This window comes from Patagioenas fasciata, chromosome 1 (assembly GCF_037038585.1).
Source record: "Patagioenas fasciata isolate bPatFas1 chromosome 1, bPatFas1.hap1, whole genome shotgun sequence".
NCBI classification, from domain to species: Eukaryota; Metazoa; Chordata; class Aves; order Columbiformes; family Columbidae; genus Patagioenas; species Patagioenas fasciata.
Window position 1 is genome coordinate 1,743,324 of NC_092520.1, and position 21,848 is coordinate 1,765,171.

Below are 21,848 nucleotides of genomic sequence, written 5' to 3' on the forward strand. Positions count from 1 at the left end.
TGTGTGTGTGCATATGTGTGTATGTGCGTGTGCACATGGGGCGGTATGCATGTGTGTGTGCACGTGTGTGTATGCACATGTATGCATGTGCACATATGGGGTGAGCATGTGTACGTGCACGTGTTTGCATGTGTGCCCGTGTTGTGTGCATGTGCACATGGGTGTGAACATGTGCACGTGTGTGTGTGCACATATGCATGTGTGTGTGCACATGTGTTGTGTGCATGTGCACATGGGGGGGGTGTGCGCATGCGTGTGTGTGCACATGTGTTGTGTGCAGGTGCACATGGGGGGTGTGTGCATGTGTGTGCACATGTATGTATGTGTGCACATACATGCATGCGTGTGCACAGGTGTGTGTGTGCGTGTGTACATGCGGGGAGTGTGTGCGTGTGCGTATGTGCACTTGTGTGCGTGTGTGCACACCGGTGGGTGCGTGCACATGGAGGGTGTGTGTGCATGTGTGTGTGTGCACAGAGGTGTGTGTGCACATGTTGTGTGCACGTGTTGTGTGCACATTACGTGCATGCACCTGTACACGTGTGCACATGGGTGTGAACATGTGCACGTGTGTGTGTGTGTGCACGTCATGTGTCTGTGCACACGTTGTGTGTGTGTGCACATGGGGGGGTGTGTATGCATGCGCGTGTGTGCATGGGTGTGTGCACACGCGTGTGTGTGTGCACACAGGGGGTGTGTGTGCACACGGAAGCTGTGTGTGCACGAGGGTGTGTGTGCACATGATGTGCGCGCACCTGTGCGTGTGTGCACGCGCGCACATGGGTGTGCACGCACGCGTGTGCACAGATGTACGTGCGCACGGGGGCGTGTACACACGTGTGAGTGTGTGTGCACACGAGTGCACGTGCCCGTGTGCCCGCGCGCGTGTCCCCGCCGTCTGTCCCCGCCCCCCACCCTGCAGGTCCCTCTCCGGGCACGCGGGGGCGCCCCTCCCCCTCTCTGTCCCTCCGGGTGTCCCCGCGCGCGCGCAGCCCGGTCACCCACCCCCCCCCCCCTTCCCCGTTCCGTTTCCCCCCCCGCCCCTGTGGCCCCGCGAGTGCCGCCGCCCCCCGCCCCGGGGCCGCGCTCGCTCGGGGGCGGGCGGAGGCGGTGGCGGCAGCGGCAGCGCCGCGGGGCTGCGCTCGGCAGCGCCCGGGCCGAGCGGGGCCGAACCGAGCCGAGAAGAGCCGAACCGAACCGAGCGGGGCCGAACCCAGGCGAACGGGGCCGAGCCGAGCGCGGCCGAACCGAGCGGAGGGGCCGAACCCACCCGAGAGCGGCCGAACAGAGCCGAGCGTGGCCGAACCGAACCGAGCGGGGCGCTGAGCGGAGCCGAGAAGAGCCGAACCGAACCGAGCGGGGCCGAACCCAGGCGAACGGGGCCGAGCTCAGCGAGCGGGGAGGGTCGAGAGGGGCCGAGCAGAGCCGAGCGTGGCCGAACCGAACCGAGCGGGGGGCTGCGCGGAGCCGAACCGAACCGAGAACAGCCGAGCGCGGCCGAGCGCAGCCGATCTGAGCCGAGCTCGTACCGGGCCGTACCGGGCCCAGCGCCCTCCCCGCCGCCGCCTCTTCCCCCTCCACCATCCAGCCAGTAATTTTCCAAGCCCCGCTCGGCGCTTCCCGGCGGAGCTGCCCGGATCGGCGGGGCCATGGGAGACAAAGGCACCCGGTGAGTTTTGGGGGGGGGGACACCCCGGGGGTGTCTGCGCCGAGCCCCCCGCGGTTGCCCGGGGCTACCGGGAGGGTCCCCCGGGTCGCTTCCGGGGTCCCCTCTCGTCGTTGCGGTTTATGGGGGGGGGTCACCCCGGCTTTTCCTCGCTTGTAGTTCGGGCAGGGCCCCCCAGTGACCCCCCCCGGGCCCCCCCAGTGGCATTCGGGGTGTCCCCGGGAGCCACCGCTGCGACCGTCGTTGTGTGGGGACCCTGTGGCCGCCCCCGGCGTGACCCCACCCCACGAAAGGGCTTTTTGGGGTTTGGGGACCCTGGTGACCCCCCAGCCCATGCACGGGGGGGCTGGGGGTGTCTGTTGTGACAGCCTGGGTGTCACCACGGGGGTGACAGCCCGGTGCCATCTCTCACCCCTTTGTGACAGCTCGTTGTCCCCCTGAGTGTCCCCATTATTAATTATTGAGGGTTCTTAGGGGTCCCCTATGCTGTGGGGGGGTCACATTGCCCTCCCCTTTATCCCCACCCATGTTGCGACCTGGGGGGTGACACCGATGTCACTGATGCCACCTTAACACGGGGGGGTCCGGCCTGATTTTGGCAGAACCTTCCAGAAACGCTGCAGCAATTTGGGGGGGCACGATGGGGTTTGGGGGCTCCCACTGACCCCCCCAAAGCGTTTTGGGGGGTTCATACTGGGGTGCTGCTGGTCCAACACCCACATCCCCCCACATCCCAGCATCCCCAATTTTGGAGAACTGGAGTGGGTGGGCACCCCCAGAATTAGGAGGGTGATGGGGGGGGGAACCCCCCATTTTTGGAGCAGCGGGGATGCTGGAGCGCCCCTGGGGTTCCTGAGATCTGCAGCTGGATTTGTGCCCCCCCAGGGAGATTTTTGGGGTGTCCCAGTGAGCTGGAGTAGGGGGGGGTTAAGGTGATAAATTCCCCCCTCCCCATGTCCCTTTTGGAGCCCCAAATCCGCTCGGATTCCCCCCAAAGAGGGGTTGGGGTGTCGGGCGGCTTTAGCACCGGGCACCCCAAAACGCGTCATTTCTGCTGGTTCCCCGGGGTCACCCCGCTTTTCCTGGGGTCCCCACTCTGCCACCCCCCGATTTGGTGACATTTGGGGTCCCCACACGGCCCCGGGTGCCCCGCGCGGGGCGAGGAGCAGATTTAGGGTACGGGGGGATCCCCAGGAGCCGTCTCCGGGTTTGGGGGGTGCAGCTCCGTGCGTCGTCGTGTCACCGTCCCCAACATCTCGCCGAACCCCTTAGAAGGTGGGAAGAGCTGGAGGAAGTGGCTCGGTGGAGCCACCACCGAACGTGTCACCTCATTTATTTGCAGCTTGTCCAAAAAATACCCCGTTTCCCCCACCTGGCTTCTCTCACCCGGCACCCAGAGGTGGCCACGGTGGCCTCGGGACACTTTGGTGGCCCGTGGTGGCTACCCAGTGGCTGGAAACGCCATGGTGGGATGTCACCGGGCTGTCCCCACGGTCCCATCCTGCCCCATCAATTCTTGGGACTGGTATCCTGGAATACTCCGGTGTCACCAGGGCTGCTCCAGTGTCCCTGGGATGCTTCCGTGTCCCTGGGATGCTTTGGTGTCCCCTGGGATGCTCCAGTGTCTCTGGGGATACTCCAGTGTCCCTGGGATGCTTTGGTGTCCCCTGGGATGCTCCAGTGTCTCTGGGATGCTTCAGTGTCCCTGGGATGCTCCAGTGTCCCCAGGGATGCTCCAGTGTCTCTGGGATGCTCCAGTGTCCCAAGGGGTGCTTCAGTGTCCCTGGGGATGCTCCAGTGTCCCCCAGGATGCTCCAGTATCCCTGGGATTCTCCAGTGTCCCTGGGATGCTCTGGTGTCCCCAGGGATGCTCCAGTGTCCCCAGGGATGCTCTGGTGTCCCCCGGATGCTCTGGTGTCCCCAGGGATGCTCCAGTGTCCCCCAGGATGCTCCGGTGTCTCCTGGGATGCTCCAGTGTCTCCCAGGGATGCTCCAGTGTCCCCAGGGATGCTCTGGTGTCCCCAGGACGCTCCGTTGTCCCCGGGACGCTCCGAGATGGGCACGGAGGGGAGCAGGAGGAAGGTGGCCCAGGCCGGGGGAGCCTCCCGCGTCCTGCACGGTGTTTGGAGAACCAGCTCGTGGGTGATCACGAGCAGGATCCAGACACATCCCGCATCCCGCTCCGGGGCCTGTTCCTCAGCAGGGCACAAAGTGAAGGAGAAGCCGGCGGAATTCCAGGCCGGCCGGGGAATGCCTGGCAGGGGATGCGGGATGAGCGGGATGCAGGGGGATGCGGGATGCAGGGGGATGCAAGATACAGGGGTGCAGCGGGATACAGGGATGCAGCGGGATGTGGGGATGCAGCGGGATACAGGATACAGGGATGCAGCGGGATGCGTGATACAGGGATGCAGCGGGATGTGGAGATGCAGTGGGATGCGGGATGCAGCGGGATGCGTGATACAGGGATGCAGCGGGATGTGGAGATGCAGTGGGATGCGGGATGCAGCGGGATGCGGGATACAGGGATGCAGCAGGACGCGGGATGCAGCGGGATGTGGGATACAGGGATGCAGCGGGATGTCGGATGCAGTGTGACGTGGGGATGCAGCAGGATGTGGGATGATGCGGGATGCGGGCATACAGGGATGCAGCAGGATGCGGGATGCAGGATACAGGGATGAAGCGAGGTGTGGGATACGGGGATGCAGTGAGATGTGGGATACAGGGATGCAGCGGGATGCGGGATGATGTGAGATGCGGGATACAGGGATGTAGCGGGATGTGGGATACAGGGATGCAGTGAGATGTGGAATACAGGGATGCAGTGGGATGCGGGATGATGCGGGATACAGGGATGCAGCGGGATGTGGGGATGCAGCAGGATGTGGGATACAGGGATGCAGTGGGATGATGCGGGATGCAGTGGGATGCAGGATGCAGTGGGATGTGGGGATGCAGCAGCATGTGGGATACAGGGATGCAGCGGGATGATGCAGGATGCAGTGGGATGCGGGATGTAGGGGCCCCACGGAGCCCAAGGCCTTCGTGGTCTCATGCTATGGGTGCAGAAGACCAGGCTGGCCCCACAGGATGGGGGCAGGAGCCCCACGGAGCCCCAGACCTTCATGGTCCCACATTATGGGTGCGGTGGGATGCGGGATATAGGGGGGATGTGGGATGTAGGGGTGATGCAGGATATAGGGGAGATGTGGGATATAGGAGGGATGTAGGGGGAATGTGGGATGCAGGGGGATGCGAGATATAGGGGGAATATGGGATATAGGGGGGATGTGGGATGTAGAGGGGATGCAGGGGGGATGTAGGAGTGATGCAGGATGCAGAGAGGATGCAGGATATGGGGGGGATACGGGATATAGGAGGGATGCAGGGGGAATGTAGGGGGGATGCGGGATGTAGGGGGGATGCAGGTGGGACGTAGTGGGGATATGGGATATAGGGGGAATGTGGGATGCAGGGACGAAGGGGGATGTGGGATGTAGGGGTTTGTGGGATGTAGGGGGGTTGTGGGATATAGGGGGGATGCAGGCGGGATGTAGGGGGGATGTGGGCTATAGGGGGATGTGGGCTATAGGGGGATGTGGGATATAGGGATTGCAGTGAGATGCGGGATATAGGGGGGATGCAGGGATACAGGGGGGGTGCAGGGAGGTAGGAGGATGTGCGATATAGGGGGATGCAGTGAGATGCGGGATGTAGGGGGGTATGCAGGCATGTAGAGGGGGATGCAGGATGCAGCGGAATGTGGGATATAGGGGGGATGCAAGAGAGATATAGGAGGATGCAGGATGCAGCGGGATATAGGGGGGATGCAGGGATGTAGTCGGGATGTGGGATATAGGGGGGATTCAGGGATGTAGGGGGATGCAGGGATACAGGGGGGATGTGGGACATAGGGGGGATGCAAGGATGTAGGGGGATGCAGGGATGTAGGGGAGATGTGGGATATAGGGGAGATGCAGGGATGTAGGGGGGATGTGGGATATAGGGGGGATGTGGGATATAGGGGGGATGCAGGGATGTAGGGGGGATGTGGGATATAGGGGGGATGCAGGGATGTAGGGGGGATGTGGGATATAGGGGGGATGTGGGATATAGGGGGGATGCAGGGATGTAGGGGGGATGTGGGATATAGGGGAGATGCAGGGATGTAGGGGGGATGTGGGATATAGGGGGGATGCAGGGATGTAGGGGGGATGTGGGATATAGGGGGATGCAGGGATGTAAGGGGGATGTGGGATATAGGGGGGATGTAGGGGGATGCAGGATGCAGCGGAATATAGGGGGGGATGCAGGGATGTAGGGGGGATGGGGGATATAGGGGGGATGTAGGGGGATGCAGGACGTAGCGGGATGCTCTGGTTTTTGGGACGTGGTGCTCCGGGCTCACCCCTGGTTGACACTCGCTCTATTTTCCCCTGGCCCGGAGCCACCGGCCGCCAGGTCGTGCCGGGGCGTGCAGATGTGGTTGTGCAGATGTGGTTGTGCAGATGTGGTTGCGGCTCCGTTATCCCCCGGAGGTCCCTTCTAACGAGGGCGTTGGCTAATTAGACCTGCCCGCCGGCCCCATTAGTGTGAGAGCCTGTAAAAACCTGTCCGTCTGTCCGTCCTCTCCGCCCCCAAGTTCAAAGGCGATCGATGTCCCCAAGGGAAATCAAATCCTCCTCAATCTCCCCAACAGACATCAAACGGACCCCGCTCGATGACCAGCCGCCAAATAAAGCGATCGTTAGCGTGTACCTAACGAGCTCATTAAGGCACCGGATCAATGAGGCGGGCAGGATGTGGCCTGGCGGCGGTGCCAAGTGACACGGGGGACACCGGGAAGTCACCGGCGGTGACAGGATTTCCTGCCCGGTGACTCCGGCGTTTCCACACCAGGAAGGGCCGGAGGGGGAGGGAACGCTCCGTGTTTCCTCCTTTTCGTGTTCTGGGGGGCAGCCCAGGCTCCTGGACCCATAGCGTGGGGCTCTGTGGGGCTCTTGCCCCCATAGCATGGGGTCATGTGGGTCTCAGGCTCTGTGGGGCTCCTGCACCCATAGTGTGGGGCTCTGTGGGGCTCCTGCACCCATACATGGGTTTGTGTAGGTCTGGGATTCTGTGGGGCTCCTGCACCCATAATGTGGGGCCACCCCAGGCTCCTGCACCCATAGCACAAGGTTTTGTGAGGCTCCTGCACCCGTAGCATGGGACCATGAAGGTCTGGGGCTCTAGGGGGCTCCTGCACGCATCATGTGGGGCTGTGCAGGGCTCTTTCACCCATAGTGTGGGGTCATGTGGGTCTTGGGCTCCTTGGGGCCCCTACACCTGTAGTATGGGCGTCTGTGGGGCTTCTGCACCCATAGCATGAGACCATGAAGGTCTTGGGTTTTCTGGGGCTCCTGCACCCATAATGTGGGGTCACGCCGGGCTCCTGCACCCATAGCATGGGACCATGTGGGTCTTGGGCTCCTTGGGGCCCCTGCTCCCATAGTGTGGGCATCTGTGGGGCTTCTGCACCCATAGCATGGAACCATGAAGGTCTTGGGCTCTATGGGGCTCCTGCACCTATAATGTGGGGCTGTACGGGTCTCTGGCACCCACAGGATGAGGTTATATGGGGCTCCTGCACCCATTCCGTGGCGTTTTGTAGGGCTCCTGCACCCATAGCGTGGGACCATGAAGGTCTTGGGCTCTATGGGGCTCCTGCACCTATAATGTGGGGCTGTACGGGTCTCTGGCACCCACAGGATGAGGTTATATGGGGCTCCTGCACCCATTCCGTGGCGTTTTGTAGGGCTTCTGCACCCATAGCGTGGGACCATGAAGGTCTTGGGCTCTATGGGGCTCCTGCACCCATTATGTTGGGCCAGCCTGGTCTTCTGCACCCATAGTGTGGGACCATGAAGGTCTCAGGCTCTGTGGGGCTCCTGCACCCATAGGATGGATTTTTATGGGACTCCTGCACGCATAGAACAAGGTTATGTAGGTCTTGGGCTCCGTGGGGCTCCTGCACCCATAGCATGGGGCTCCGTGGGGCTCCTGCACCCACAGCATGGCATTTTGTGGGTCTCAGGCTCTGTGGGTCTCAGCACCCATAGTGTGGGGCCAGCCTGGTCTCTTGCACCCATAACACGAGACCATGAAGGTCTCCTACACCCATAGCATGGGACCACGTGGGTCTTGGGCTCTGTGGGTGTCTGCACCCATTATTTGGGGTCACCCCTGAGCTCCTGCACCCATAATGTGGGGTTGTGTAGGTCTTGGGTTCCGTGGGGCTCCTGCACCCATAATGTGGGGTTGTGTAGGTCTTGGGTTCTGTGGGGCTCCTGCACCCATAATGTGGGGTTGTGTAGGTCTTGGGTTCCGTGGGGCTCCTGCACCCATAATGTGCGGTTGTGTAGGTCTTGGGTTCCGTGGGGCTCCTGCGCCCATAATGTGGGGTTGTGTAGGTGTTGAGTTCCATGGGGCTCCTGCACCCATAATGTGGGGTTGTGTAGGTCTTGGGTTCCGTGGGGCTCCTGCACCCATAATGTGGGGTTGTGTAGGTCTTGGGTTCCGTGGGGGTCCTGCCCCCATAGCACAGGGTTGTGTGGGTCTCAGGCTCCGAGGGGCCCCCCCGTGCCGTGGGGCCGTGGGGCGGGTGCTGCGGTGCCGGGTGAGTAATAGTTTCCTGCTCACGGCCGCCATCGATCCGGCCTTGGCCCGGGTTCGTTAGCGGCTTCGTTTGTGTAACGAGGGCTGGGCAGGAGCCAGCGCCGCTCCCCGCCCCACCCAGCGTTTGGCTCCATTCCCGGGGTTCCCAGCGCCCCGAAACCTCCCCAGGGTGTCCCCTGGGTGCTGGGGTGGCGGAGGGTGCTCCCCATCCCTCTTCTCTGTAACAACTCATTAATTACCCCGAAAAACCCCACTGTTAATTGCTCTCGGGAGGTGGCATCGCCCCCTCCATCCCCAGCTCTTGGGGCTGGGTCCTCTGCCAATCCCTTGGCCTTAAAAACTGATTAATTAATTAATTGCGGGGAGGGGGAGACACCAATTAACGATGCTGTGCCCTTCCCCAAACAGCCCAGACCCTTTATTTCCCCCTCGTTTATTTAATTACAGCAAATTAACGCCGCCTTTTCATCCCACCCTGTCTGGGAAAACTCAGCTTTTGTCCCCAAACCAGAGGAGAGGCCACCCAGGAAGGGGATGTGGGGACAGGGACACGGGGTCCCAGGGACACAGGGATGCAGAGATTTGGGGACACAGGGTCCCAGGGACACAGGGATGTGGGAACAGGGACAGAGGGTTCCAGGGACATGGGGATGCGGAGATGTGGGGATACAGGGATGTGGGGACAGGGACAGAGGGTTCCAGGGAGACGGGGTTGCGGAGATGTGGGGACGCAGAGATGCGGGGACAGGGACACGGGGATGCAGAGATGTGGGGACACAGGGTTCCACGGCCACAGGGATGTAGGGACATGGGGTTCCAGAGACACAGGAATGCGGAGATGTGGAGACACAGGGATGTGGGGTTCCAGGGACACAGGGATGCAGATGTGGGGACACAAAGTACCAGGGACACAGGGATGTGGGGATACAGGGATGTGGGGACACAGGGACACAGTCCTGGGGACACAAGGATACAGGGATGTGGGGGGACAGGGTTGCAGAGATGTGGGGACACAGGGACATGGGGATGCAGGGTTGTGGAGACACAGGGATGTGAGGAAAGGGACACAAGGTTCCAGGGATGTGGGGACACAGGGTTTCAGGGACACGGGAATCCAGTGACACGAGGACAGGGACACAGGGATGTGGGGTCACAGAGATGTGGGGACACAGGGATGTAAGAACAGGGACACAGGGTTCCAGGAATGCAGATATGTGGGGATAGAGGGGGACAAGGATGTAGGGACACGAGGGACACAGAGGTGTGAGGACACCAGGTTGTGGGGATGCAGGGACATAGGGACACAGGGATGTAGGGACAGGGACACAGGGATGTGGGGTCACAGAGATGTGGGGACACAGGGATGTAAGAACAGGGACACAGGGTTCCAGCAATGCAGATATGTGGGGACACAGGGGGACAAGGATGTAGGGACACCAGGGACATGCAGATGTGAGGACACCAGGTTGTGGGGATGGAGGGACAAAGGGACACAGGGATGTAGGGACGCAGCAATGTGGGGACGCAGGGATGTGAGGTCAGAGAAATGTGGGGTCCCAGGGATGTGGGGACAGGGACACAGGGTTCCAGGGATGTGGGGACATGGCAGGGGAGGGGGTGACGGTCACCCTGACATGCAGGCAAGGCTGTGACGCTCACCCGGACACGTGGGTCACCCTGGCCTGGGGACACGGGTCACCCTGTCACATGCAGCAGGTCCCTGGGAGCTGCTGTAAAGGCCAGTGGGGAGGTGCAGGCAGAACGCAGGCAGCGCGATGCAGGCAGAAAATGCAGGCAGTGGGATTCAGGCAAAACACAAGCAGCAGAATGCAGGCAGAAGGATGCAGAACACAAGCAGGGGGGTGCAGGCAGCGCACAGGCAGCAGGTTGCAGTGCACAGGCAGCAGTTGCAGCACACAGGCAGCAGGTTGCAGGCAGCACACAGGCAGCAGGTTGCAGTGCACAGGCAGCAGGTTGCAGTGCACAGGCAGCAGTTGCAGCACACAGGCAGCAGGTTGCAGGCAGCACACAGGCAGCAGGTTGCAGTGCACAGGCAGCAGGTTGCAGTGCACAGGCAGCAGTTGCAGCACACAGGCAGCAGGTTGCAGGCAGCACACAGGCAGCAGGTTGCAGTGCACAGGCAGCAGGTTGCAGGCAGGACACAGGCAGCAGGTTGCAGTGCACAGGCAGCAGGTTGCAGGCAGGACACAGGCAGCAGGTTGCAGGGCACAGGCAGCAGGTTGCAGGCAGCTCCCCTTGCCCGCAGGACTCAGCACCTGGGACCCCCGGGTTTGGGCCCAGCCCAGCGGCGCCCCGGGAGTTCCTTTTCCCGCCACCGTTAATCCGCCGGATGGTTTTAATGGGATTTGGCAGCCGGGAGGGATAATCCGGCACAGCATGAGCCAGCAGCCGCTGCCAGGCTGTGTGCAGAGAGCCCTGCCTGGCCCTGCCCGGCCCTGCCTGGCCCTGCCCAGCCTGCCTGTCCCTGCCCGTCTCTGCCTGTCCCTGCCCAGCCTGCCTGTCCCTGCCTGTCCCTGCCTGGCCCTGCCCGGCCCTGCCTGGCCCTGCCCAGCCTGCCTGGCCCTGCCTGGCCCTGCCCATCCCTGCCCATCCCTGCCTGTCCCTGCCCAACCTGCCTGTCCCTGCTCTTCCCTGCCTGTCCCTGCCCAGCCTGCCTGTCCCTGCTCGTCCCTGCCTGTCCCTGCCTGTCCCTGCCCAGCCTACCTGTCCCTGCCCATCCCTGCCTGCCCCTGCCCAGCCTGCCTGTTCCTGCTCTTCCCTGCCTGTTCCTGCCCGTCCCTACCTGTCCCTACCTGTCCCTGCCCAGCCTGCCTGTCCCTACCCAACCCTCTGGGTTTCCCAGCATCTGTGAACTTTGCACACACTTTGCACACACCTTGCACTCACCTTGTACACGCTTTGCACACACCTTGCACTCACCTTGTACACGCTTTGCACATACCTTGCGCACACTTTGCAAGACACCTTGCATGCACCTTGTTGGCACCTTGCACACACCTTGCACGCACGTTGCAAGGCACTTTGCACACGCTTTGCATGCACCTTGCACACACCTTGCAAGGCATCTTGCACACACACCTTGCACACACTTTGCACGCAGTTTGCATGAACCTTGCACGCACCCTGCATGACACCTTGCACGGTGCCTTGCACGCACCTTGCACACATCTTGCATGGCACCTTGCACATAGCTTGCAAAACACCTTGCAAGGCACCTTGCACACACTTTGCACACACCTTGCACACACCTTGCATGCACCTTGCACGCACACCTTGCACACACTTTGCAAGACACCTTGCATGCACCTTGCGAACACTTTGCACACACCTTGCGTACACTTTGCACACACTTTGCACGCACCTTGTGCCCCCTATGGTCTCTAGGGTTGGGGGGTGACTGTATGAGCTGGCATATGGGGCAGGAATAGGGTCTTTGTGCCTCCACATGGTCTATAGCATCTATAGGGTCTCTGTGGCCCCCTATGGTCTATAGGGTCTCTGTGCACCCCGTGGTCTAGAGGGTCTATAGGGTCTCTCTGCCCCCTATGGTCTATAGGGTTTAGAGGGTCTCTGTGCCCCCTATGGCCTGTAGGATCTATAGGGTCCACACAGTGAACGTGCCCCCCACTGACCCCCTTTTCTCTCTTGCAGGGTGTTTAAGAAAGCCAGTCCCAACGGGAAGGTAAGGGGGGGGGTGACATGTGGGGACACCAGGGTGACACCCCCCAAATCCTGCCGGGGGGGGCGGGCAGGTCCCCAAACCCCAGAGATGCCCCATGATCTGCCTGAGGCAGCGGGAGGGGAAACTGAGGCACGGCGGGGGTGGGGAGGGGCTTGTCACCAGGTGCCACCAGATGTGGGGACATCTGGGTGGGTTCCAGGTTTTGGAGATGCCACCAGGTCTGGGGATATCTGGGTGGCTTCCAGGCTTTGGAGATGCCACCAAGTCTGGGGTCATCTAGGTGGATTCCAGGCTTTGGTGGTGCCACCAGCTTTTAGGTGCCACTGGGATGGGGTGACACGTGGGGACGGCGGGGGTAATGGACCCCAGCGGGTGGTGACAGGGCCCCCTGTCCCCTCTGTCTCCCCCAGCTCACCGTCTACCTGGGCAAGAGGGACTTTGTGGATCACATCGACGTGGTGGACCCCGTGGGTACGTGGGGACATGGTGGGGACACTCAATTTGGGGGTCCCTCTCTCCTCGCTGGCATCTCCTCCTAACCCTGGGGTGTCCCCCCTGTCCCCATGGTGTGTCCCCTGAGCTTGTGGTGTCCCCCTGTCCTCACCAGCATGTCCCCTAATCCTAGAGTGTCCCCTGTCCGTGTGGCGTGTCCCCTGTCCCCATGGTGTGTCCCCTGATCCCACAGTGTCCCCAGTCCTTGTGATGTCTCCCCTGTCCCCGTGGTGTGTCCCCTTGTCCCTGCCAGTGTTTCCATTGATCCCATGGTGTCCCCTGACCCCACGACATGTCCCCTGACCCCACGACATGTCCCCTGACCCCACGACGTGTCCCCTGACCCCACAATGTGTCCCCTGTCCCCACAACATGTCCCCTGTCCCTGTGGCATGTCCCCTGACGCTGCTGTCCCTGCAGATGGCGTGGTGCTGGTGGACCCCGAGTACCTGAAGGAGAGGAAAGGTAATGGCTCCTGTGGCCCCTCCTGCCTGGGGACACCCAGGTGACACCGCAGGGGACACCCAGGTGGCACCACGGGGGACCAGGTCCTGCCTCAGGTGGCTCAGGTGACATTTTGCAGCCCCCTGGGGATGGGGGTCCCTGCAGTGGGTGTCCGAGGCTGTGTCCCCATGTCCCACCACAGCACCTCCTAGGAGCCACCACCGCATGCTGGTGGCACGGGGGTGAGCCGTGATGCCACCACAACACGGTGCCACCACACCATGATGTGACCTTGCCATGATATCACCATGGCATGATGTCACCATGCTGTGATGTCCCCATGCCTGGATGTCACCACACCATGATGCTACCATGCTATGGTATCACCTTGCCATGATGCCACTATGGTATGATGTCACTGTGGCATGATGTCACCATGCTGTGGTATCACCATGTCATGATGCCACCATGCCATGATACCACTATGTCATGATGTTACCACGTGCTGTGATGTCCCCATGTTGTGATATCACCATGTCATGATGATAACACCATACCATGATGGCACCATGATGTGATATCACTGTGCTGTGATGTCCCCATGCTGTGATGCCACCACACCATGGTAGCACCATGTTATGATGCCACCATTCTGTGGTGTCAGTGTGCCATGATGTCACCATGCTGTGATGTCACCGTGTTGTGATATCACCATACTGGGAGGTCACCATATCAAGATGCCACCGTGCCCTGATACCACCATGTCATGATGTCACATTGACATGATCTCACTGTGCAGTGATGTCACCACACCATGGTGCCACCATGCCACGATGTCAGCATGCCGTTGTGTTGATGTGCCATGATGCCACCATAACGTGATATCACCGTGCTGTGATGTCACCGCTCTGTGATGCCACCACACCATGGTACCACCATGCCATGATGTCACCATGCCATGGAGTCAATGCGTCATGATACCACCATGTCAGGGTACCAACTACATCATGATGCCACCAAACCATGATATCACCATGTCATGATGTCACCATACCTTGATATCATCATGCTGTGATGTCACCATGCCCTGATATCACCATGTTATGATGCTACCATGTTATGATGCCACCATGTTATGATGCCACCAAACCATGATACCACCACACCATGATACCACCACACCATGATGCCACCAAACTATGATGCCACTGTTATGATGTCACCAAACCATGATACCACTACACCATGATGCCACTGTGTCATGATGCCATCACACCATGATACCACCAAACCACGATGCCGCTATGTTATGATGCTAATAAACCATGATACCACCATGTTATGATACCACCACACCATGATACCACCAAACCATGGTGCCATTACGCTACAATACCAATAAACCATGATACCACCACACCATGATGCCACCAAACCATGATGCCACGACACCATGATACCACCAAACCATGATGCCACTATGTTATGATGCCACCACACCATGATACCACCACACCATGATGCCACCAAGCCATGATGCCACTACGTTACAATGCAAACAAACCATGACGCCACCACACCACGATGTCACCACCCCCTTGTCCTCTTCCTCAGTCTTCGTCACCCTGACCTGCGCCTTCCGCTATGGCCGCGAGGACCTGGACGTGCTGGGCCTGACGTTCCGCAAGGACCTTTTTGTGGCCAACGCTCAGGCCTTCCCCCCACTGCCCGAGGAGAAGAAGCCCCTGACGCGGCTCCAGGAGCGGCTCATCAAGAAGCTGGGCGAGCACGCCTACCCCTTCACCTTCGAGGTAGGGTGGCAGCAGGTGACAACGGGGACAATGAGGTCCCGACCCCATTCCTGACCCCCTGTTTTCTCCCCAGATCCCCCCCAACCTGCCTTGCTCCGTCACGCTGCAGCCGGGCCCAGAGGACACGGGGAAGGTAAGGTCCACCCGTCTTGGTGGCACCGGTTGGGGTCACCTCGCGGTGGGGTGACAAAGGGGTTCTGTGCCACCTTCTCTGCCCACTCCTGGTGTCCAGGCCTGCGGGGTGGACTACGAGGTCAAAGCTTTCTGCGCCGAGAACCTGGAGGAGAAAATCCACAAAAGGTGAGTGGAGAGGATCCGTCCGGCCTGGGTGGTGGCATCTTTGGGGTGTTGGTGGGGGCTGTCACCTGGCGGTGGGTAAGGGGCACCCAGGTGTGGTACCCACGATGGGTGAGATCGGACTGGGATGGAGTTGTCCTCCATGATGGGGTTGGGATGGAGATGTCCTCCAAACTGGGCTGGGATGGAGATGTCCTCTAGGTTGGGGCTGGGATGGAGATGTTCTCCAGGATGGAGCTGGGATGGAGATGTCCTCCATGATGGGTCTGGGATGGAGATGTCCTCTAGGTTGAGGTTGGGATGGAGATGTTCTCCAGGATGGAGCTGGGATGGAGATGTCCTCCAGGCTGGAATGGAGGTGTTCTCTGGATGAGCCTGGGGCAAAGATGTCTTCCAGGTTGGGCTTGGGATGGAGATGTCCTCTAGGCTAGAGGTGGGATGGAGATGTTCTGCAAGCAGGTCATGGGATGGAGATGTTCTCCAGGCTGGGGCTGGGATGGAGATGACCTCCAGGCTGGACTTGGGATGGAGATGTCCTCTAGGTTGTGGTTGGGATGGAGATGTTCCTCAGGCTGAGGCTGGGATGGAGATGTTCTCTGGGCTGGCACTGTAGCTGACATGATGATGTTCACCAGGATGGAGTTGGGCCAGAGATGTCCTCTAGGTTGGGCCTGGGACAGAAATGTCCTCCACGCTGGTCATGGGACAGAGATGTTCCCCAAGCCGGGGCAGTGACAGAGACTTTCTCCAAGGCTGGGGCTGGGCTGGAGATATTCTCCAGGGTTGGAGTGGGTGAGGGATGATCCCAGGGTTGGGATGGACACACCCACCACCACAACCTGCCATGACCCCAGACCAGAAGAAGAAAGGGATTTGGCCCCAGAATGGGCCAAGACAGTGCAGGCAGCGTGCGGGCAGCCGGACGCCTGGGTTCTCCTCTGGCCATGTCCCCCCCAACCAGGAACTCGGTCCGCCTGGTCATCCGGAAGGTCCAATATGCGCCGGAGCGCCCCGGTCCCCAGCCCATGGCAGAGACCACACGGCAGTTCCTCATGTCGGACAAGCCGCTGCACCTCGAGGCGTCCCTGGACAAGGAGGTGGGTGAGGACAGGCTGGGAACACCGGTGGGGTGATCTTGGCGAGGAGGTGGACCTCACCACCCGCCCTGTTGTTTCTCACAGATCTACTACCACGGAGAACCCATCAGCGTCAACGTCCACGTCACCAACAACACCAACAAGACGGTGAAGAAGATCAAGATCTCAGGTGAGGAATGGGGTGTCACCCCACACCCCGGCTGATGTCCCTGTGGTGGCCATCCCTGGTGTCCCTGATCCCCGTGTCTCCATCTCTCCCCACAGTGCGCCAGTACGCCGACATCTGCCTCTTCAACACCGCCCAGTACAAGTGTCCGGTGGCCGTGGAGGACGCTGAGTGAGTACTGGAAACATGGCAAAGGGACCTGGGGACATCAGAGGAGCCTTGGGGGTCTCCTGCCCTGGTGCAGAACTTTCAGAGCTATGGGATGGTGCATCCAGCAAGAAGGTCTTGGTGGGAGGAGAACCTTCTTTGATGGCACCATGGGGGACATCAACCTCTGCGTCCCACCAGCTGGAGATGAACTTCAAGCTGGGGCAGGGATGGAGATGTTGCTGTACTGGGTCTGGCGTTGGGATGGAGATGGTCACCAGACTGGGACTGGGACGGAGATGTTCATCAGGCTGGGACAGAGATATCTCTGTTGGATCTGGAGTTGGGATGGAGATGTTCACCAGGCTAGATGAAGATGTTTGGGTTAGGTCTGGAGTTGGGATGATGTTTACCAAGCTGGGACTGGGATGGAGATGTTCTTCAGGCTGGTCTTGGGAAGGAGGTGTTCTCCAGATTTGGGATGGGATGGAGATGTTCTCTAGGCTGGGCCTGGAGTTGGGATGGAGATGTTCACCATGCTGCATGGAGATATCTGGGCTGGGTCTGGAGTTGAGTCAATGTTCACCATGTTGGGGAATGATCTGAAGTTCAGGTGAAGATTTTCACCAAGATGGGACTGGGATGGAGACATCCTCCAGGCTGGGACAGAGATATCTGGGCTGGGTCTGGAGTTGGGATAGAGATGTTCACCAGGCTGGGATGGAGATACCCGGGTGTCATCTGGAGTTGGGACGATGTTCACCAAGCTGGGGTGGTATCTGAAGTTCAGATGCAGATGTTCACCAAGCTGGGACTGGGATGGAGATGTTCTGCAGGCTGGTCCTGGGATGGAGATGTTCTGCAGGCTGGTCATGGGAAGGAGGTGTCTTCCAGGCTGGGGATGGGATGGAGATGTTATCCAGGCTAGAGATGGGATGGAGATGATCTCTAGGCTGGTCCTGGAATGGAGATGTCCTCCAGGCTGGGGATGGGATGGAAATGTTCTCCAGGATGGAGATGGGATGGAGGTGTTCCCAAGGCTGGGGATGGGGTGGAGATGTTCTCCAGGCTGGGGATGGGATGGAGATGTTCTCCAGGTTGGGGATGGTATGGAGATGTTCTCCAGGCTGGGGAGGGGATGGAGATGTTCCCCAGGCTGGGGATGGGATGGAGATGTTCTCCAGGTTGGAGATGGGGTGGAGATGTTCCCCAGGTTGGAGATGGGGTGGAGATGTTCCCCAGGCTGGGGATGGGATGGAGATGTTCTCCAGGTTGGAGATGGGGTGGAGATGTTCTCCAGGCTGGGCTGGAGATGTCCAGGTTGGGGTTGTCAGAGATGGGGCTGGAGTTGGGGCTGATGGTGGCTGTCACCCCCAGCGACATGGTGGCCCCCAGCTCGACGTTCTGCAAGGTCTACACCCTCACGCCCTTCCTGGCCAACAACCGGGAGAAGCGAGGGCTGGCGCTGGACGGGAAGCTCAAGCACGAGGACACCAACCTGGCCTCCAGCACCCTGTGAGCACCCCAAAAACATCCTGTGACCCCCCAAAAACCATCCTGAGCCCTGTGACCCCCACAAAGACAATCCCTGGGGCTCCTGCATCATGTGAGCCCCCCAAAACACATCCTGCACCCAAAAACCATCCTGTGCCCTGTGACCCCCCCAACCATCTTATACCCTGTGATGCCCCCAAAAAACATCCTGCACCCTGTGAGCCCCCCAAACCATCCTGTGCCCTGTGACCCTCCCGACCATCTTATACCCTGTGACCCCCCAAAACCATCCTGCGCTCTGTGACCCCCCAAAAAACATCCTGCACCCTGTGACCCCCCCAAAAAACTATACTGCACCCTGCAAGCCCCTCCTAAATAATCCCTGGGGCTCCAGCACCCTCTGACCCCCCCAAAAAATACCCCTGGGGCTCCTGCACCCCCCAAAATCCACCCCTGGGCTCCTATACCCTGTGGCCTCCCCAGATTGTCCCCATGCTCCCCCTCAGTGTCCCCCCCTCTCCAGGTTGCGGGATGGAGCCAACAAGGAGATCTTGGGCATCATCGTCTCCTACAAGGTCAAGGTGAAGCTGGTGGTGTCCCGAGGAGGGTGAGTTTTGGGGACCCCCCCCTCCAAGCCTCCCCTAGGGCTCATGGGGTGGGGGGGACACAAGGTTGGGGACAAGGGGTGACGTGTCCTTAAGTGATGGTGACTGACATGTTGTCCCCTTTGTCCCACACCAGCCTGCTGGGAGACCTCGCCTCCAGGTAACCCCCCTGGACACCCCTAAATTGCCACCGCACCCCCCCCTTGGTCCCCTCTGCTGCCACCTGCACCCCACGCTTGTCCTCGGGGTGTCACCAGCGTTGAGGTCACCATGGGCACCATGGCTTGGATGTGTCCCCAAGTTGGCTGACGTGTCCCCCAAATCTGCTGCCACATCCCCCCAACCCTGCCCACATGTCCCCCCAATCCCACCAGTGTCCCCCCCCAAAATGTGCTTGTGTCCCCCCCAAATCTGCTGCCACATCCCCCTGACCCTGTCTACATGTCCCCCCCACAAATCCTGCTGTTGTCCCCTCCAAAATGCGCTTGTATGTCCCCCCAACCCTGCTGCTGTCCCCCCCAAATCTGCTGTCCCATCCCCCTAACCCTGCCTGTGTGTCCCCCCAACTCTGCTGGTGTCACCCCCAAAGTGTGCTTGTGTGTCCCCCCAGCTCTGCTGGTGTGTCCCCCAGTGCTGTTGGTGTCCCCCCCAACCCTGCTGCCGTCCCCCCCAAATCTGCTGCCACATCCCCTTGAACATGCCCGCATGTCTCCCCTAATTGTCCCACTGTGTGTCCCCCAAAACGTGCTCCTGTGTCCCCCCAACTCTGCTGACATGTCCCCCAGTCCTATCGGTGTCCCCTTGACCCTGCCTGCATGCCCCCCCCAACTCTACTGGTGTGTCCCCCCCAAATCTGCTGCCACATCCCCCTAACCACGCTGCCATGCCCCCCCTAATCCTGTTAGTGTGTCCCCCCCCAACCCTGCTGGTGTGTTCCCCCCAAATCTGCTGCCACATCCCCCTGATGTTGCATCCACGTCCCCCACTCAACCCTGCTGGTGTCCCCCCTAATCCTGCCAGTGTCCCCCCAAAACGTGCTTGTGTGTCCCCCCAACTCTGCTGCTGTGTCCCCCAGTCCTGCCAGCGTGTCCCCCCCAGCCCTATTGGTGTGTCCCCCAAATCTGCTGCCAAATACCCTTAACGGTGCATCCATATCCCCCCCCAACCCTGCCCACATGTCCCCCCTAATCCCAAGGGGGGTTTAAGCCGAGCCCAAACCACCAAGTCAAGCTCAACCAAGAAACACGACCACTGTAACGACCATAACACCATTTTTAACCCAGCTTTGTGGCCCCCAAAGCTGCCAAAACATGGAATTTTACTCTGCTCCCCCCAACCCCAAATTTCCCCCCTCCAACCCCAAATTTCCCCCCTCCAACCCCAAAATTCCCCCCCCACACTGTGTGTTTTGCAGCGATGTGGCGGTGGAGCTGCCCTTCACGCTCATGCACCCCAAACCCAAGGAGGAACCTCCGCACCGGGACGGTGAGTGTCCGACACCCCCCCCGGCCATGGGGTGGGATTTTTGGGGGGGTCAGTTCTTGTTTTGGGGGGGTCATTTCTTTTTTGGGGGGGTGGGCAGTTTGCTCCGGAGAGATTGTCACCCCCCATTGAGCCCCATGGGGCAGCAAATCCGAGCTTTAAAGCTTTAAAACCGTGGGGGTCCCCACTGCCCTCCCAAACAGTGTATGGGGGGGTCACATCTTGTTGGTGACATCGATGACTAAACCCTGTCCCCTCTCTTCAGTTCCAGAGCACGAAGCGCCCATTGATACGAACCTCATCGAGCTCGACACAAAGTAAGAGATGATTAAAACACTTGAATTTCGGACCCCCCCCCCCCACCTTTAGGAAAACATTGACCCCCCCCGCACTGTGCACGTCACCCCAATCGCACTTCTCTCCACCCCCCCTTTCGCCACCCCCCCGCATGCCTTCCCAAACAATCCAATCCAAACTAAAAGGAGCAAGCGCAGTAAGAAAACACCCGCCGGGATCGCGTTGTGGTGCGGGGGGGGCAACCCCACGGTGTCCCCATGGTGTCCCCACGGTGTCCCCGCGGTGTCCCCGCATTGTCCCCTATGGGTGGCGATGCCGCAGCCGCTTTGCACCTCCCTGTTAATCCCGGGCTTTGCGTTTGGGTCGGAATAAGTGGATTTGGTGGGGGGGGGGGGGGCGGTGCTTGCGATTCTTCAAGGGGCAAAGTGTTGGCAAAACTTGGAGGAATCAGCTGGTTTATTGCTCATGAACTGGGGGGGGTTGAAAAGCCAAAAGCCCAACACATGGGGACAAACCCCAGCGGTGGGTGTCCCCCCCCTCTCCGGTAAATCCCCCGCCCCCTTTTTCTCCCTTTTTGTCCCCAAACGTAGCGACGACGACATCGTGTTCGAAGACTTCGCCCGCCAGCGGCTCAAGGGCATGAAGGACGACAAGGAGGACGAGGACGAGCGGACAAACTCCCCCCAGCTCAACGACAGATAAACCAGCGTGTGTGTGTCCCCCCCCCATGCCCAGGAACGTCCGTCGCGTTCGGCTTCTTGGTTTTTTTTGTATAATTATTGATTTTTTCGGTGTTTTTTTTTTAATTTCTACCTATGGATCGCCCGATGGCGCCAGCAATTATAACCATCCAGCTGTGCCGTGTCGTCACTTCTCATCCAGATGTTTCCCCCTCCCCGTTGCGGGGGGCGCTGGAGGTTTTGGGTGGGGGGGCGCAGCACCCTTCACCTTGTCCCCCCGCAACCTCCCCATCCATCCCCCCCTTTCCTATGAGCCGCGTCTTTTATATCAGTCCAGGGAGGGCACCAGTTTGCTACTGGGGGAAGGGGGTTGCAGGAGAATTTTGGGGGGGGTGTTTTCTAAGCAAGCCAGCTCATGGGAAAGGGCACAACCCCTTTGTCCCCCCCTTTCTGGCCCTTTGCTGCATGTGTCCCCTTCCCCGGGATGCACGAGCCTGGCTTAACCCTTAGACCCCGCCTAAGACCTGAGCCTGGCTTATCCCCATCAAAACTCAACCTGCGGTTTGGAGCTGGGAAGACAGGTGGGTGTCCCCACTCCCTGGGTCTTTCCCCCCGCCCCCCCAAAATCCTCCTTAAACCCCTCAAATTTAGGGGTTTATTCGGTTTCTACACCCCCGGAGGAACCGGATTTGCAGCCGGGTGACACCAGGAGACACGGAGGTGACCACGTGGGGACGGGGGCTCCGTGTCACCTCCCGCACGGTGCCAGCACCTGGGGGGACTCCAAAAACACCTCTTGCCCCCACCCTG

The 21,848-nt window shown here is 60.0% G+C and overlaps 1 protein-coding gene across 1 annotated transcript; it reads left to right on the top strand.

The window, feature by feature from the left end:
- The first annotated feature begins 1,081 nt into the window (after nucleotides 1-1,081).
- Nucleotides 1,082-21,217, top strand: ARRB1 (arrestin beta 1). Its single transcript, XM_065834587.2, has 16 exons — nucleotides 1,082-1,669; nucleotides 11,996-12,026; nucleotides 12,437-12,497; nucleotides 12,939-12,983; nucleotides 14,577-14,773; nucleotides 14,847-14,906; nucleotides 15,006-15,073; nucleotides 16,032-16,167; nucleotides 16,252-16,336; nucleotides 16,432-16,504; nucleotides 17,858-17,995; nucleotides 18,498-18,581; nucleotides 18,716-18,739; nucleotides 19,994-20,064; nucleotides 20,327-20,378; nucleotides 20,949-21,217. Exons 1-16 carry the CDS (start codon nucleotides 1,650-1,652, stop codon nucleotides 21,058-21,060), a joined length of 1,257 nt encoding a protein of 418 aa, XP_065690659.2. The 5' UTR covers nucleotides 1,082-1,649; the 3' UTR covers nucleotides 21,061-21,217.
- Nucleotides 21,218-21,848: the final 631 nt, after the last annotated feature.

Coding starts and splice junctions, on each gene's coding strand:
- ARRB1 (XM_065834587.2), top strand. CDS start 1,650: ATGGGAGACAAAGGCACCCG. Junction 14,774..14,846: donor CCTACCCCTTCACCTTCGAG/GTAGGGTGGCAG, acceptor TTTTCTCCCCAG/ATCCCCCCCAACCTGCCTTG. Junction 16,505..17,857: donor GTGGCCGTGGAGGACGCTGA/GTGAGTACTGGA, acceptor TGTCACCCCCAG/CGACATGGTGGCCCCCAGCT.